We start from the raw sequence: 16,425 nt of genomic DNA, 5'->3' as shown, positions 1-16,425 counted from the left end.
ATAGACTATCAATTACAACCCTAAGATCTCTTTCTTGGTCATTCACCACCAGCATATACATAGATGTTGGTCAATGTGGGTAATTATTTTACTTTTGCTTACATTGAACTGCATTTCCCATTTTAATGCCCATTCCCCATGTGAGAGATCCTTTTGAAATTTTGTGCACTGCTGATGGGAGCACAATACATATGTTCGTCTGATACCTCTGAAAACAGCCTCCCCTCATCCCCCATGGCACCTCCCCTCCCTGCTGTAATATGTTGACATATCCCTGACATGGATTGGGATCATCACATTTAATGTCCATATTTGTGTTGCACATTCAAGGGACAAGCAGTCCTTATAGGGAGTTTTTAATAGCATTGCTTTAGTAAAGGTAATGTATTTTCTAGCTCTTAGTCAGGTGAAGATGCTAGCAGAAATGTGGCATGGAGGGAATATTCGCTATGGTTTTCTCCATCTCCTGGTCAGATTTCAAATATTGCCCAGTCTCAGAGCCAATTATAAGGTTATAGCCATCACAGAGGATTAAAAAAAAAATGCTCCCACATGAGGTCCATAAAACTATGCAACAACCAGCCACCATGTAGATCAGCCCAATTGTGTGGGGGAGAGGCAAGTGCTAACATTAATTTGGAGTACCATCATAGAGATTTTCCACAGGTTTGGGCCAAGCCACACACAGCTTAAGCATTACATGGAAGCATATTTTTTCCTTTACTCTTTTTAGTCTGGTTTGAAAATGGAATAAGAGACTACTGTACTTCTGGTGGATAGTTTTCATCTAGTGATCGACAAGAGCCATACCTCTCTCATTAGAACTGCCATCTTTCAATACAGTAGACCACAGTATTCTGCTGGATCAACTTGAACATTTGGCAGGTGTTTCAGGGAGTGCGCTCCAAAGGGTTTGCACTTTAAAGGGTAAGTGGAGATGATTTATCAGCTCCCTGGGGTTATCATGTGGTGAACCACAAGGCCGTGCTATCACCTATGCTATTCAACATCTATATGAAACTGTTTGCAGTGCAATGTTCATAGCTTTGGGCTTGGGTGTCATCCATATGTGAATACCCTAGGTATCTTTAAGCATCCTGAAGCAGCTATCTCTGGCCTGAACCAGTATCTAGAGCCTAATCACACTGGTGAGTTTCAAACTGAAACTGAATTCAGACAAGTTGGAGATGTTAGTAATGCACAGCCATAGCTTGGAAGCATAAATTTGCTTGTGTTTTCTGCAACCCATTTTTATCAGATAAAGAGCCTGAATGTCCTGGACCTAGCACTGCCCTTTGAGAAGTTAGGTGGAGTGATTGCAAGAAGTGTCTTCTTTCACGTAGAGTTAATATGGAAACTTTTCCCTTGCTAAACAGTATAGATCTTGCTATGCTTATTCATGCTTCTGGAATGAGTAGGTTGGATTACTGCACTGTAGGGTTGCTATTGAAGGTAATTCAGAAGCTTCAACTCCTATAGAACACTGCTGCACATCTCTTAATGGGCCCCCAAGAGATGTACATATATTCAACCAGTTTACCTTAACAAGGTTTAATTTACAATGGTTTTGCGGCTGTTGCTGATTGTACATATTTAAGTTAGTTGTTTTGATTTTTTTTACTGCTATATACTGCTTTGAGCTTGCAGGAAAAGTGGCATAAAAGTATTTTAAATATATTTCCAGTGGCCTCTATATGGCAGTTGTAATATTTGAATTGGTTTTGAACTTATGGCTGATTGACACATTCAGCCTTCCACAACCTGGTATGTGAGACTACAACTCCTAGCATTCCTGACCACTGGCCATACTAACTAGGGCTAATGGGAGTTGAAGTAAAAACATTTGGAGGGCACCAGGTTGGGGAAGGCTTCCTGTCAGGAGTGCCCTGGCGGCCTCTTTCAGTCTACTCCAATAGCTAACTCAAGACACAGACAAAAGGATTCTTTTCAAGGCTTTAATCCTTTTACAACTTAATGACTCTTTCAGATGCTAATCACCAACGACTAAGCAAGGAACAGCAGAGTGGCCTATTCTCCAGGTAAGGCAGTTGGTCCCCGTTTGAAGAAGAATCACAGGAAGACCCTGAACTTATGGGCTAGGGAGAGATCCTCCCTCTTTCCCTTCGGTCCTCGGGACGCGACCGTTGCTTGCGCGCCAAACGAGCGCTACGCCTCCTTTCTGCACCCTCCAGCTATCGTCGCTCCTGGTGTCGGCGTTGAGCATCCAGCAAGCCCCCCTCCCGCACTCTCTCGCTGCCAGGGTCACTATCTATCTCAGGAATGCTGGCAGGAGGAATCTCTGCCAACTGCTGTGCCTGTGAGAGATGAGCGAGCTCCTCTCCCACGGATTGCTGTTCCTCCTCAGCATCAGAACTGCTCCGGGGCTCTATCGGCTCAGTTTCCACCCTGACGCTTCCTTAGGTGGAAGTTGCTTGTAGAGTAAGGTGTGAACCTGGACCTAGCACTTCTCACAGATGACACCTACAAGATCTAATCACTCAAGCTTCAAAATATATCAAGATCAGAGACATATCTGTCTGCTAGACATTAACATATGAGCACCGGTTAGGCTATAATATTATGCAGACCTACTTGAGGACATGTCCCATTGAACCCAATAGGACCTACTTCCAAATAAACAGTAGGCGGGCTGCATAGTGATTGAGACATTTGCAGAAGGTTTAAGGAGCAAGGCTCAATGTTTTGGGTATTGCTCAAAGTGTTAGCAATATTGACTGAAGCTTCAGTTTTAGAAGGGCAGTATTTGGTCAATAATGCAAGCCTACCGTATAGTATTTTATATAGCTGTGTACCAAGATTGTGTGCTCAAACTTTCGCTGGAGGTACTTTCTAAAGAACAACACATGCACTCCTGAACTTAAGAGCAGCAGTACAAACAAATGAAAAGGTGTCTCTCACACACATCCAGCTCCAACCCAATGTCTCCTGGTAGCCCTGCCTCAATGTAGCTGGGAAGGAAAGGTACATTTCAGAGTAGATTGGCAGCAGCACACACAAATGAAATACTCTCTCACACACATCTCTGGCTCCAGGTGTTGTTGTTGTTTTTTACATATGAAGAAAATGGAACATTAGCTATGTAGGAATTAATTTTTATTTCATGATCTTTTTCTGTTATGGAACTGCTGATTCAGGAAGATTAGCACCAATAAGATTGAAGGTTTATTCAGGGAGAGGCATCTGTTTTCTCACTTTTAATATTTTTATACATCAAGGCATCTTAACATACTACTTTTCATGGAGCGACACATTTCCTCAGATCCATATAGTCAAGGGAAAGATATAGAACATTTTTGTTATTTAAATACTAAACAATGTAGGAAGTCCTGAAGTCTGCTCAACATTATATTACAAAACATGGAGGTGTCGATGGTAGTGGTGGTGGTAGGGAAGACACCTCCTTTGGCCTACCTAAATGGCTCCCCTGACCATCTTGTTTCTCGTTATTGCTAGTAGAGTCTCTTGAAGTGATTTGGTGCATAATCTTAAATCAACAAAATCAATGAAAGTGAAAAACAAATAGATCACTCTCAAATGCACAAATTAAACAGAAATTGGTGGATACAGAAGATCCTGGAGACAGCTCGTGTGTTTCTTGTAACACTAAGAATGGCAGACCCACCTCAATTATGTACTACATTAAGAAAGGGAAATGATATATGAAACAAAAACTAGGTTTGTTTTGTTTCAGGAGAGATTTGAATAGTTTATTTTGCCCAGTCAGAGCCCTTCAGCATAATGACACATTCATATACACATATGAACATTATTTTCTGAAACATTAACGTATAGTACATTTTTCCTTTTAAAATACCAGCTGCACAGGTATTTTTTTATTTACAAAAATATCCCATACTTAATTTTAATGTTATGACATAGTTTAGGATCAAGTACATTAAGTAAAATAACTATGCAGTCTAACATTTCCATTTGTAATGGTATGGTTTGCAGTTCATACGAAACTATATTTGTAGACAGATGAATTTGCAACCCTATCCTATGATGCATTTCCCAGTTTCATCTTCAGAACACATAGTGGGGCTCCGCAAGACTGACATTAACAAGTGGTAGTGAGCAATAAAATAAAAAGGGCAATGTACAGAGACTAAGATACATATAAGCTAGAAGTTCTATAACAAGCATGCTTACCCAATGAGTAATGTTAGAAACATTTACCAATGCTCATTTTTTTCTCTTGGTGCTTGCATAACGAAACAGCAGCGTAACCAGAAAGCAGAATGTTCCTCCTAGGTCTAACCAATATGAATACCATTGTATGAGTCTCAGTAACTTAAGTACAGTTTATTTACACATTTTATTAAAAAAGGGAGTTAATACTTGACAGTTTCCCCACTTTGCATTACCCAGTATCAAATAGTAACTCCATGGATGATGCCATGATTTTATCCAAAATCAAATTTCTGTTAATATGTAAAAAAAAAAAAGTAGTGGTCAAGAACATATTACAATTCTTGAAGTTTAGAAAAGGTCAATCTGTAAGTGCTTTATCAAAAAATGCTAATACTGATTTAGTTGCATCTTTGATTTCTATAATCAAAACTATACCCCAAATTAGTTTGAAAATTAAAAATTACACTCATCTGTGGACTTGAAACAAACATGATTTACATAGGAAACATGTATAATAGTATCCATGCACTTTTCTTGGTTTGATTCTCAATGCATGTTAAACAATGTTTAAGTTCAGATAATTCACATGTACTGGACATTTAGCTGTTTACCACCCACCACCCCAAACTATAGAATTCATTCAACAGGATCTTTATTTTTGTTTTGGCCGCAACATCACTAACATTCACAAAGAAATAAAATTCACAATACTTCACAGATAAATATCTAGACTGTGGGAGCAAGTGCAGCTGAGAATTTGTACAGTAAACAAAGGCAAACCATGAGCACTTTTCAATCATTGGGCACACCACAACTACACTACAAGTGCAGTCATATTTTCATCCATATGCATCAGAGCACTAAGAAATAGGATGGTTTATCAGCCACAGGAATATGCACTTTAAAAAACATTCTGAGGACAATTAACATTCAATGAGTATAAAACATATGCAGAAACGAGAACTTCAAAATACAAAAGGAAAGCTGTAATTGACAAAAATACATGGAATTCACTTTTAATTTTTGGAAATTTATTTTAAAAGGCTGAAGAAAATACCTGAAAATCTAGAATTTTATAGATATATATATATAGTCATGAAAAACAAGAGTTATGATAAATATCCATCCACAAGCTGCAGCTATTCCAAACAGGTTTACAATTTAAATGGAGTATATGTAAAAACACTATTCTCCTCCTGGAGCATGTATTTTAGATTAAATCATGGTGTTCATTTAGGCTAGTTACTGTACAGCAGGGTTGAGCAACACATGGTCCGTGGGCCGCATGTGCCCTCCCCCCAGACAAAATTTGCAGCAGCAGAAAAAAAAAATCGTTCTGCTCTCAAAAATCACCCGCAAACTGCTGCAGAATGCAACAATGGTCAAATATAGCTTGTTTTCAAGTCTTAGGCTGCTAAAAATCAATGGAGAATCAGCATTTTGTTTTAGCGGAATTCCCTGTGGGATTCCATGGAGTAACAGCTACAGGAATATGCCCACAGAGGGTCTGGGGGGGAATGGCCCCTGGATCTCCTGAAGTTGCCCACCCCTGCTGTAGAGTATTTCTAATCAATCAAGATGGGTTAATTTGTTACTCTTATCTCGGTATGAGATTATTTTTTTCATATTATAAGCTTAATTAACTTCTTATGTATTATATATACATTAAGTTATTTGACAAATGTAACACAAGTTTTATTTAAAATTAAAAGATAGAGTATAATAAACATATTTTGTTAACAAACTATATTCTTCTAGCATTATGTATAAATAGGCTATCACTGTGGCTACAATCCAGCCATCATTACCTGTGCTTAACTTGCACTCGTTTCTATAGAACCAAAGTACATCTTATTGTATACAACATTGCAGTTTTGGGTGATCATTCAACAAATCTGAAAGTGTTTCAGTATTTTAAAATTAAAAATGCTAAGAAATTGTCTTTTGTTCTTATACTCAATCTTCCTGATCCAGTGTTCTGTTCCTGGCGACGGAGCTCTAGTACACATATGGACCTCCTGTACCTGCTACTTTTCTATTAATTTTGATGGAGGAAGAAGTCCATGTATGTAGTTTATACTTTTTCTTTCACTGGCATGGAAGCTCCTGTCCACAAGAAATCTAACTGTACAGAGGATGCACAGCAATTTATATACAGACAGGCAATTTGCTAGAAGGTACTTTCTAAACTATATTATATACAGATAGGTGGATTTCAAACTCAGATGTATGTAAAAGAATGAAGTACTCAAGATTACATTACTTAAAGTGCAGGGAAAAGAAATTCAAGTTTATAGTTCAGATTAGATCAGTGCTATAGAAAGCAAAAACGAAAAGTCACTGCATCAAAAATCACCTTTGGCTATAGCTTTCTAATATGTATTGTCACATGAAGGATAGATACCTGAAGCAAAAAATGTGCAGTGAAACTGTACAAAGAGTACAGATAGAAATCAGCTTGATAATTTTATACCTACTGTGCTATAATGAATGCTAGTGGTGACACACTTTCAGACTTGCTTTAAATACATGAAATATTTACATGAAGTAACATTCAGAAGTTATAATTTGGCAGTTTTCTGACTAAAGAAATATGTCTTCAGTTTATTATAATCAAACATGGTAACATTACATGAAAGACAAATAGCAGCAGTTTGTTTGCATTTTATCAATATAAAAACAGTAGTTAACTTAGGCTGTGTATAGATGCTAAATTCTCTGGAGCAATGGCAGCAAATTAACCCTACTATCATGGAACAAGCCCTGACCCAGCAACAGCAGCTTGATGATTGTACAAAGGTCATGGAAAAGGAACCTTTATACGGCTGACAATCTCCTGTTTTTGTAATTCCTAATTTCAGCGGCTTCCTCTAGGCCCATTCACAAGCAGCTCTACCTAGCCATTTCACTCCCAAGGAAAACTGCATTCCTATTTCTCTGCCTTTAAAAATGCTATATGAATGCCCAGTGTGGATCCCATACTTTGATGTATTTTTTAAAAAAACTTTTAATAAGTCCAAAAGCAATCCAGGCATTGACAGGGTAATTACATGTATGAGAGAGAAGTTATTGTCACTAACCAATAGGTTTCCACAATAGTTCACCAAGTTCACTTTATTCACACTGTGATAAAGTGCATGAAACATCATACCTCTCAATGGTGCTTGTAACATCACTGGTGTATTATTTTGGCTCTCTCGGGATACAGCTTGAAGTGCTAGAAAAATGAATTGAAACAGAGGTCATGTTTTGTGAATATTTTCTCCTGCCACAAAACATGCTTCCCCATTTTGCCATTTTTTTAGATAGGCTAAAAAAAAAAAAAAAGTGGTGAAAGCATTCAAGTGTCCCTACACCGTTTCTCCTGCAGAAACACACTGTCTCCTACAACTTCAGCATTACCCAGTAGCTGCGCACTCCTTTTCAGATTTCTCCTCAGTTCTTTATAAAGTGTGTCTGTAGCCCCTATTAACTGCTGCTTCAGGGCCATTTAGAAACAGTGAGATTGTCTATGTAGCCAGAGGAAAAAGTGTATATGGTGTAGGTCCTCACACTCAATAGTTTTGTTTGCCCTCCTAGCCAAATCTGAGTAGCTACATGACAACCTCTCCATTTCTAGAACGAAATATTTTTTCCCTCTAAATGTCAATTGATAAGTGCTGTGAACAGCAGCGAACTGGTATGAAAAGATAGGAGGGTCTTTCAGGAATCTTCACTCACTGCCCAAAGCCTCCCTTTTCAAAATTCAAACCCTGAGAAGATATAGCACTACGAAAAACATCCACAACTAGTTTGACCAAATATCAAGGGAGGCATCCCTAAATGAATGTGTATCCCATGGCTAGCAACACCTTACAAAGTACTGTCTCCAAATATCTGTATCATCTGTACACAGCCCTATTCTGATAGTTTGGTCAAACACAACCAAACTGAAATGCCAACCAAGATGATAATGGTAATTCTCCCAAATACTACACCAAACAAACTATACAAAGTAAATTGTCCTACAAGTACAACTGCATCTTGCTTCAGTGGGAATGACAAATATTGTTGAACTGTTGAATTGATAAAACTGGACAAATTGCACATTTATTTGCCAGAGTTCAATTTCTGCAAACATCTTCTAGTCAAATTATTTATTTTATTCATAAAATGTGAAAACACATATACATTACAAATGTTTGCTGACACATCCTTTGTGCTAGCATGGACTTCCTCATTCTTCATTTGTTGTCTGTCAAATACTTGCTGCTCTGAAAGCTAAGCAGCTTCACCTCAAAGCTTTTTTGTCTCAAAATGATGTTGTAAATTCACAAGGAGCATACCACTTCTGGGATTTCTCACAAAGGAACACTGATGCCAATAATTCTTGATTCATCATCGAGTTCCCTTGTTCTGGCCATTTCTTATTGTGGACAAAATCATTATTCTATTTAACTTTTAACTCTGTTTTAAAGGGGAGATTCCCACCCCTTTTTGTTTTCTTTAAAGACCAATAACATTTTAGTTTAATTTTTATTGGATTTTGTGCTTCTGACTTCAAGTACAAAATACATACTGTACACAATCCAGCCAAAGACAGAAATCAAGAGGTTATTCTTTTAGTATGTGCTTAAATATCTCCATCTTAAATCAATGGGACTTAAACATGCTTAACTTTGTTTGGATTGTGCCATTTGTACACAACAAATTAGCATTGGAAAAATGAAATTACTAATGCACAGAGAATCACAATGTACAGGTATTACAGCTAGCACTTTAATGTCTAGATCACTTACTATATTTTTTATTATTTGGCTTATGGATCTCATTTAGTGTATTCATATATAGCTAAATGCAACTCAGGTAAATAAACACAAAAATATTCATATATTTTCAGGCAGCAAAATGTAAAAAAACAACAACAACATCCCATCTTTTTAAATAATTGTAGTCCCTAATGTTTGCTGCAGTGGATTTGCTGCCACCCAAATGCTTCTGCAGGCTCAAGGCATCATATGGTTGCGAGAATATTTGAATCTGCTTCCCAGTTAGCCAACTAATTTTTCATTTTCATGGCAACCTGTCCAAAGCTGCACTGCATACTTGTACTAAAGCTGGTACAAGTACTTAAATACACTATTTAGCAGCCCCATATGAGAAGCAGATTCAAACATACCTGCAGCTTATAGAATCTCCCCACCCCATCCCAGAAGTGATTTTTGGTTGCAACCAGGCTGCTGCAGTGGCTCACTTGCATTAAAATTTCAAGTAGGTTTAAATCACATTTATTTAAAAGCATGTGTAATTATTTTAAAATACCACACTGTGCAAGGCCAGCCAGTAACATTTTCAATCTAGATTACACCATACATAGGAGGAATGCTCATCCAAATAATTTGTTTAGAGCAAAAAGAAATTTTGTACACCACTACTGAATCTACGCCAGGGAATTTTGTTTCGGCTTAAACTGCAGTCTGTGTTCATCACATACAAGTCAAACAACCCATTCAACATATGCACAGCACAGTCAAGTTTAGGAAAATAAAACTCAAACCTCTGGCCATACACTGGCACTTGCATACAAATATAGCCTAAACTAGTTAAGACTCTCTGCAAATGATCACAAATCAGTCATTATTTCCAGCTTCCTACATGACAAAGACCTCTTAATTATGTATTTTCCTAAATATTTTTCAATAAATCCTTTTATTATGGCTTTGGTGCAGACTTTATTAGCTAAAAATATACTGATTCAATTTGGCACATCTTAAATCCCTCCTCTTTTACAAATCTATGTGGGGATCTACCAGTTGCTAATGTGGTAAAATATTGAGGTTAAAGTTTTGTTTTTAGTACTTTGTTTGGAAATAGGTTACTCTGACTTTACCTTCATTCTGTAGTTCATGCAGTGAACTTAAGGACACTTACATGGAAGAAAATTCCAATCAAATCAATAGGACTTGCTTCCAAGTAAATGTGCACAGGATTCTGGAGGCAGCCTCTTTGCTGATAGGTTTTGAGTTTGAATTGTTTCTAGAAGTGCTTTACTCTAATGCGATTGATAAAAAAAATGCTTGCTATTATCCATCAAGTTGTATCTCAGAGTTCAGAAATCAAGATGATTTCACCTGGCAATTAGGTTCTGATTGGGCATGTGAGCTAGCTATATATATGAGAGATCTTATTTAAGTGCTTGCACAAATACATTCTGTTAAACACACAAAATAAGATGTACAGCATGAATTAAACTCATAACCATTTAAAAATATTTTATAAATTGACCCAACTGTATTTGCAGGAAAATAAAAAAATATAGTTGGCTGAAAGATGACAAATGTTTTTTCTCATTATAATAGACATCTTTACTTTTCACACTACACAGCCATAACACAAATGAAAACTTCCAGCATGATGTGCAATTCAATCACTTCTATATTTTTTTTACAATGCAAAAGTAACTTATCCTCTTGTTTTGCACTAGACATTGGCTGTGTTCTGATATCATGATATACCATTTATTTATTGTAACAGGAATAAGCTTCAGCAAGCCTCAGGTTTACATGCTCCCGCTGTCCCTTTCTCTCCTGGTATAGGCATGAGAACACTGGAAATTTTAGGTTTTGATTAACTGCAGTTTAGTTTTGTATCTGAACCCTAAACTTAGCTATGATTTGTTGAAACAAGACTTGCTTAATCTTAAACATGTTTTGTTGAAACAAGCCAATGAAGCTAGCTTGCTTCAAGCAAACCATAGTTAACATTAACCACATTTTGCTGGGTTCAGACAAAACAACAAGCTGCATTTAATTAAAAAAAACTGAAGTGAAAGCTTCTGATCTCTTCACAGCCGGTGAAGAGGGGAGCGGGGAGTGTATAAGCCCAAGGCTTGCTACAGCTCGTTCCAGTCATGATAAGCCATGGTTTATCATGAAGTCTGAACACAGCAACAGTATGATGATGCAAATACAAGAATACTAGATCAGGGGTCCAAGAAGAGACTATGTGCATGTTAACTATGTATAGATTCAGGATGGAACTCATGTACTTCCAGTTTGTCAGATCAGAGAGGTGGTAGCAGAAGAAGTCATTTCCAGTAACAGCTATTATGACGTGCTCTAAGTAGAGAAAGTCTAGATCAGCTACTAGTAGTCCCGTAAGTTGAACAACTTTATTCTAGCTCTTGGACCCCTGATTTATTGCAGCCTCCCACAGGAGGGTGAAACACTGGCAGCAACAACAGTAGCACAAAACCTTTTGGCATATGAAATATTAACACAGGATAGATCCTGCATTGCCCCTGCTCATCTGATACCAAATTTTCCTTTTTTGTCTATGTGTTCTCTTTGTTATCAATTCTGTTCTCAAGCTCCCAGTCAGCCCACAGGTAAGACACACATACACACTGTATGGGTGTCAGTTTTAAATATAATGATCCTCAGTTAAAGCTGTATGACTGAGGTAAAACAGTGTGTAATTTGTGCTAGGAAACATCAGTATCCCTTCCAGTTTTGCTGGTCCTGCAGAAGTTAATGAAAAGGAGATTTTTCTTCAAGGTAAAGTTATAGAGATGTATTTGAAAACGCGTTGTCAGAACTGGTACCATTTCTTATCTTTGCATTTTAACATCATCTAAAAAGAAAACAAAGGAACATACCATAGTCATGCTTCTGACAGTATACACAATACAGTTATTTTTATAAGAATAGGGAAAAACCTGTTAAGAAAGCAATGCCACTATAAAGGAGGTAAATAATTAAATGATTAAGGAGATCATGAGCCTTGGTGGTTTTCTCTCTGTGGAACTCCCTGCCTCTGGAGGTCAGGCAGGCAGGCACCACATTGTTCTGTTTTCAGCGCCTGCTAAAGACATCTTTATTTCAAGAAGCCTTCCTTGATTGATCAGCCATGGTTTTTATTGGTATTCTGTTTTTAAAATGTTTTAATATGACATTTTATTTTTTATATGTTTTAATATGGTGCTTTTATTCTTTTTTTTTTTTATTGTTCACCACTCCAGAATCTGTTTAGATGTGGAATGGTATATACATTTGTAAATAAATAAGTAAAATAAAAATCATGGATACATGAACAAGTGGATATAAGCTGTGCGTAAATACATCTTTTTTCTATCTGCTGTGTCAATCTAATTAGTATTTTCCTCATGTGATCAGCACCCTGCCAGTAAGGATGTCAATTAGATGAGAAGGATGCAGGTGGTCAGCCTTGCTTACACGGTGGAAATATTAACATATCTTTGCTAGAATATTCACACACCTTCCTACAGGGAAGCAACTGCTGGATTTGCATGTGAGAGAGTAAACGGGCAACAGGGTTAGGCAATCATTTTTCTGTTGAAGGCCACATTCCCTTAGGAGTAATCCGTCAGAGTCCATATGCCAGCGGTGGGTGGGACTGAAACAAGTAGTGGGCAGGGCCAGAGACAAAAAGGCAATGCAACAACTGGGTTGGGCGTACAATATGTATAGCAAAATTTAATGATAAAGTCTTTTTATCTGTGTGCTAACAGCAGCACTTTGAAAAAAAAAATTATGTTTGGCCATTATGTGTTTGATTGTTGTTAAACTGGTGATGTTTTTAAATCTGCTGATATCAGTTAGCTTTGGATGAGTGCTCTTTAAAGAATTAATTATGACTATCAGGCTTCATCCCCCACACCTGAGCCTTTGTAGACGCAATCATTTAATTGAGAGCTCCAGGCATCCTCAGGTTGAGTGGATAGCTTGAAGGCCCCCATTTGGGCAGTATCCAGAGCTACCCTATTATCTTATCGGCTAACTGCTTATATGCGAGTATATGGTCTTTTACATCTGAACCTTTGTATTTATTGAATTGGCAAACATTTATTTCCATGTATTTGCTTCCAGGACCATTGCAGTTCCTTGCAACCTTCAAAATAGTTGCTTATAGTGGAGCCTTTGGTCCCCTTGCAGTTTATTCATTATCATACATGTATAACATGTATACACACACACACCTTGGTTGGTACATGTACTAGAGCAGTGGTCTCCATTGGGGTGTGTGAGCCACCTGATAACTGAGCAGCCGCCCACTGCCCCGTCAAGCTGCTATTGTGTGCAATGATGGCGGAGGCAGCAGGACAGGACGGGAGCTGAGAGGGAAGCTCCATGGCATTTCTCTCTCAGCTCCAGTCCTATGCTGCCTCTGCTGCAGCCACTGAGAGCGCCAGTCTGGCTCTGCCAGGCATGGTAGAGGACGGTGCAGTTGATTGCTCAGCTGCAGCACTGAAGCAGCTGCCAAAGGAGAGCAAATTTGTTCCAAATTTGCTTACCTTTTCTGTGATAAGTGGCTATCAGTAGGATGCTACCTAGCAGATATTTTTGAAAAAATAAACACACTTAATCTGTCCCTTCAAGGTAAAGGTGACGCTTTAACAATGAGTGAGAAAGTAACTTCTTTCTGAAAGAAACTCATGCTATGGAGAGAGCATTCTGAAAATGGATGTTTGGAAATGTTTCCATCGGTATGTGATTTTGTTGCCAAAAACGATGTAAGCATGTCACCGATAAAAACTCTCGTATCTGCACACTTAAAAAACTTGGAAACTGCATAGTCTAACCTGTTTAAAAATCTTCCAAATGAAGACTTTCAGGGAGTTTTAAACCCATTTGTTAAGGCAAACAAATAAAAGTGCAACACCTTCCGATTAGTTTGCAAGAACAACTGATAAACATCAGGGAAGATGGAAATTACTAGCTGAATTTCAACGAAAAGCTTTGCATAATTGGTGGATGGGACTGAAAAATGAATATTATGATTTAGTAAGTGCAGCCAAAGATGCACTTCTTTCATTTGGATCTACGTATCTTTGTGAAGTGTCTTTTTCAGCTATGACAGTCATAAAATTGAAATAAACTGAATTTAGAACCAGACCTTTGAATTGCTCTATCACAAAATGGTAAACAAAATTTTTCAAAAATAATGAAGCACATTCAATTACATTGCTCTCATTAATAAAAAATTATTAATAATTTTTAGTGACAGCAAAAAGGGGTTTTGTACCGTTAATAAAGAAAATAATTTTTTAATATTGTTTATTCCAACTTTATCTTTGTGTATGTTTTACAATGTACATAATAGTACAGTAGTACATGTATATCATTTATAAATAAATACACATATATTGGGGGTGCATGCTCAAATTTTTTTACTGATGGGGTGGACGATCAAAAAAGTTTGGAGACCACTGTACTAGAGGAAGGGTTGGCAAGACTTATAAGTTGGTGAGTTTTTAAATTTTTAACAAAAGTTTTTTGTATATTTTAATACATCCCTAAATAGCAGTTTTTAATCTTAATAAAAAAATTAAACACAATATTGCTTTTATATTCACAGATCCAAATACTGCTGTGACCTATGTTGGTAATTGTGGGGAATGTGTAATATACAATGTGGTTGTATATATATGTTTGTTTACTTTTAGGCATATCTTTTATACACTAGACCATGTCCTTTATACTAGACCATGGAAGGAGACTTTTATGTCAAAACATGTTTGGTTTATTAGGTATTGATTATCTTTGGTATGGTTAGGCTTTTACAGCACAACAACACTGTAGTCTCTCTTACTGTTTTGATGTATATTTCTACACTACACAGATAAAAAAACCCTTTATCATTAGATACATATTTATTATCACCAGTAAGCCCAACCCAATTGTTTCTTTGCTATATTGCTTAGGATTGGGGAATATTTCCTGGTTTTGTTTTATCCAGAGCCAAAAGGGGGCAGGGCCGCTCCTTCTCTCTCTATCTCTCTGCTACCCCATTCTTCTCTCCCCCCACCCCCCACTTCCTCTTTTCAAAGCAGGCTGCTGGGAAAGGGGCAGATCACTGTTGGAAGAGGTCCAAACTGATCGCTTTCAGATGCCTTTTGAAATTAGGCTGAGAGCCACATGCGGCCCTTGGGCCACAGGTTGCCTACCTCTTGCTTTAGAATGACTTACCTCATGCGCATGCTTTGAGAAGGAATCAGCACTGGCTAACATAGCTGCTGTTCGTTCTTCCAGTTCTCCCAACTTCTGTCCTCTTTCATCCAGTGCTATCCTGGCTCGTGCCAATTCGCAAACTACTCCAGATGCTGCTCCTTTGACCCCTTCAATACCACCAGGACCTGGAATATGCTGGGCAAGGCTCCTTGATGCCTTTCCAGCAGCCGATTCTCCAACTAGTCATGTCAAAGGAAACAACAGCCACCAAATGATGCTTAAGGCCCTTCAAGACTGTAAACTGTCACTAGCAGAATTAGATGTTGGAAGTGATGCACTTTGTGATAAAGCTAAATGAAATTAAAGTGTCATGCATATTAAGACTACAGAATGTATTTAGCATCAAAATAAGGACAACTGATTGGATATACTTCCCATGGTTTTTTTTACCCTAACATTTGAAACTTTTCAGAGGAAGTTACACCGAGCCAATGTACTATAAATCTGTCCCATTTACAATGAACTAGGAAGTTATTGACCAAATAGTGGGAACCTGTATGGAAATGTGTCTATGAAGACGAGCTGTAACTGAGTTGGTGGGTGAGTGCCAGCCCAAATTGCCTTTGTTTTCATGAGAAACAACATTGGAAATTGCCTTTGGTTTCATGAAAGAGCTTTTGGTATTCAGTAATACCATTGCAATATTTTGTCATGTGAATCATTGCATTTGTCATTTTATTTCTCTTTTCAGGTTGCTGTAAGTTCTTGTTGTAATCTGTTCCATTAAAGTCTAAAACTATTAACAAAGAAAGCATTTTCAAACACACAACCTCTGGTATCCCCCATGCTGGCTTGTAAAATGTGCAACACTCTCAGTACTGCATCTTGTGATGCCATGTTGAAAATTAACACCAAAAGCTAGGCAGTCTTCTTGTATTTTAATGTAATGCTACATGATGTAGTGTTTAAGGTTATTCTTTCAAAATATATATGGGCAAAATTGGTTGCAATTGTAAGATAACAGTTAAGACTCTTACAGATACTTGAGTTTTAAAACAGGTTTTAAAATTAGTTAGGGAGCTAGATTCACAACTGACAAAATTTCCTAGCTTTCGGTGTGCTGTTCAAGGCTCAGTCCCACAAGTTTGTATGAAAAGAAACAGGACTTTGGCACTTACCTAGATAATAGATCAGCAGCATACTATGTAGATTAGGCATGCCTAAACACATTGAAGTCCATGGGTTTATGTACATCTAATTCTGTTCTAATCTATTCCAGACTGTCGGATTCCCTGGTTTGGGAAGTTCATTTGGTGTCCTTTCC

General features: G+C 37.6%; 1 protein-coding gene across 18 annotated transcripts in view; it reads right to left on the bottom strand.

Annotated features, from left to right (window-relative positions):
• Positions 1–7,254: 7,254 nt before the first annotated feature.
• The window catches only part of STXBP5 (syntaxin binding protein 5), a 159,707-nt gene continuing 150,536 nt past the window's right edge, over positions 7,255–16,425 (bottom strand). For 10 of the 18 annotated variants that reach the window (XM_084827788.1, XM_084827779.1, XM_084827783.1 and 7 more), the window contains 3 exons: positions 15,120–15,340; positions 11,735–11,763; positions 7,255–7,369 (listed from right to left, as the gene is read on the bottom strand). In XM_084827788.1, the coding sequence (XP_084683914.1) occupies positions 7,336–7,369; positions 11,735–11,763; positions 15,120–15,340 (284 nt within the window). In that variant the 3' untranslated portion in view covers positions 7,255–7,335. Of the gene's footprint in view, positions 7,370–8,275; positions 11,764–15,119; positions 15,341–16,425 lie in introns of those variants that run through there. The other 8 variants (XM_084827793.1, XM_084827791.1, XM_084827781.1 and 5 more) reach the window with 1 other exon arrangement.

This window comes from Heloderma suspectum, chromosome 1, assembly GCF_057233095.1.
Source record: "Heloderma suspectum isolate Gila_16-S chromosome 1, 16-S_ref, whole genome shotgun sequence".
Lineage (NCBI taxonomy): Eukaryota > Metazoa > Chordata > Lepidosauria > Squamata > Helodermatidae > Heloderma > Heloderma suspectum.
Note: the sequence above shows the minus strand (reverse complement) of the source record. Positions and strands in the feature narration are given on the sequence as shown.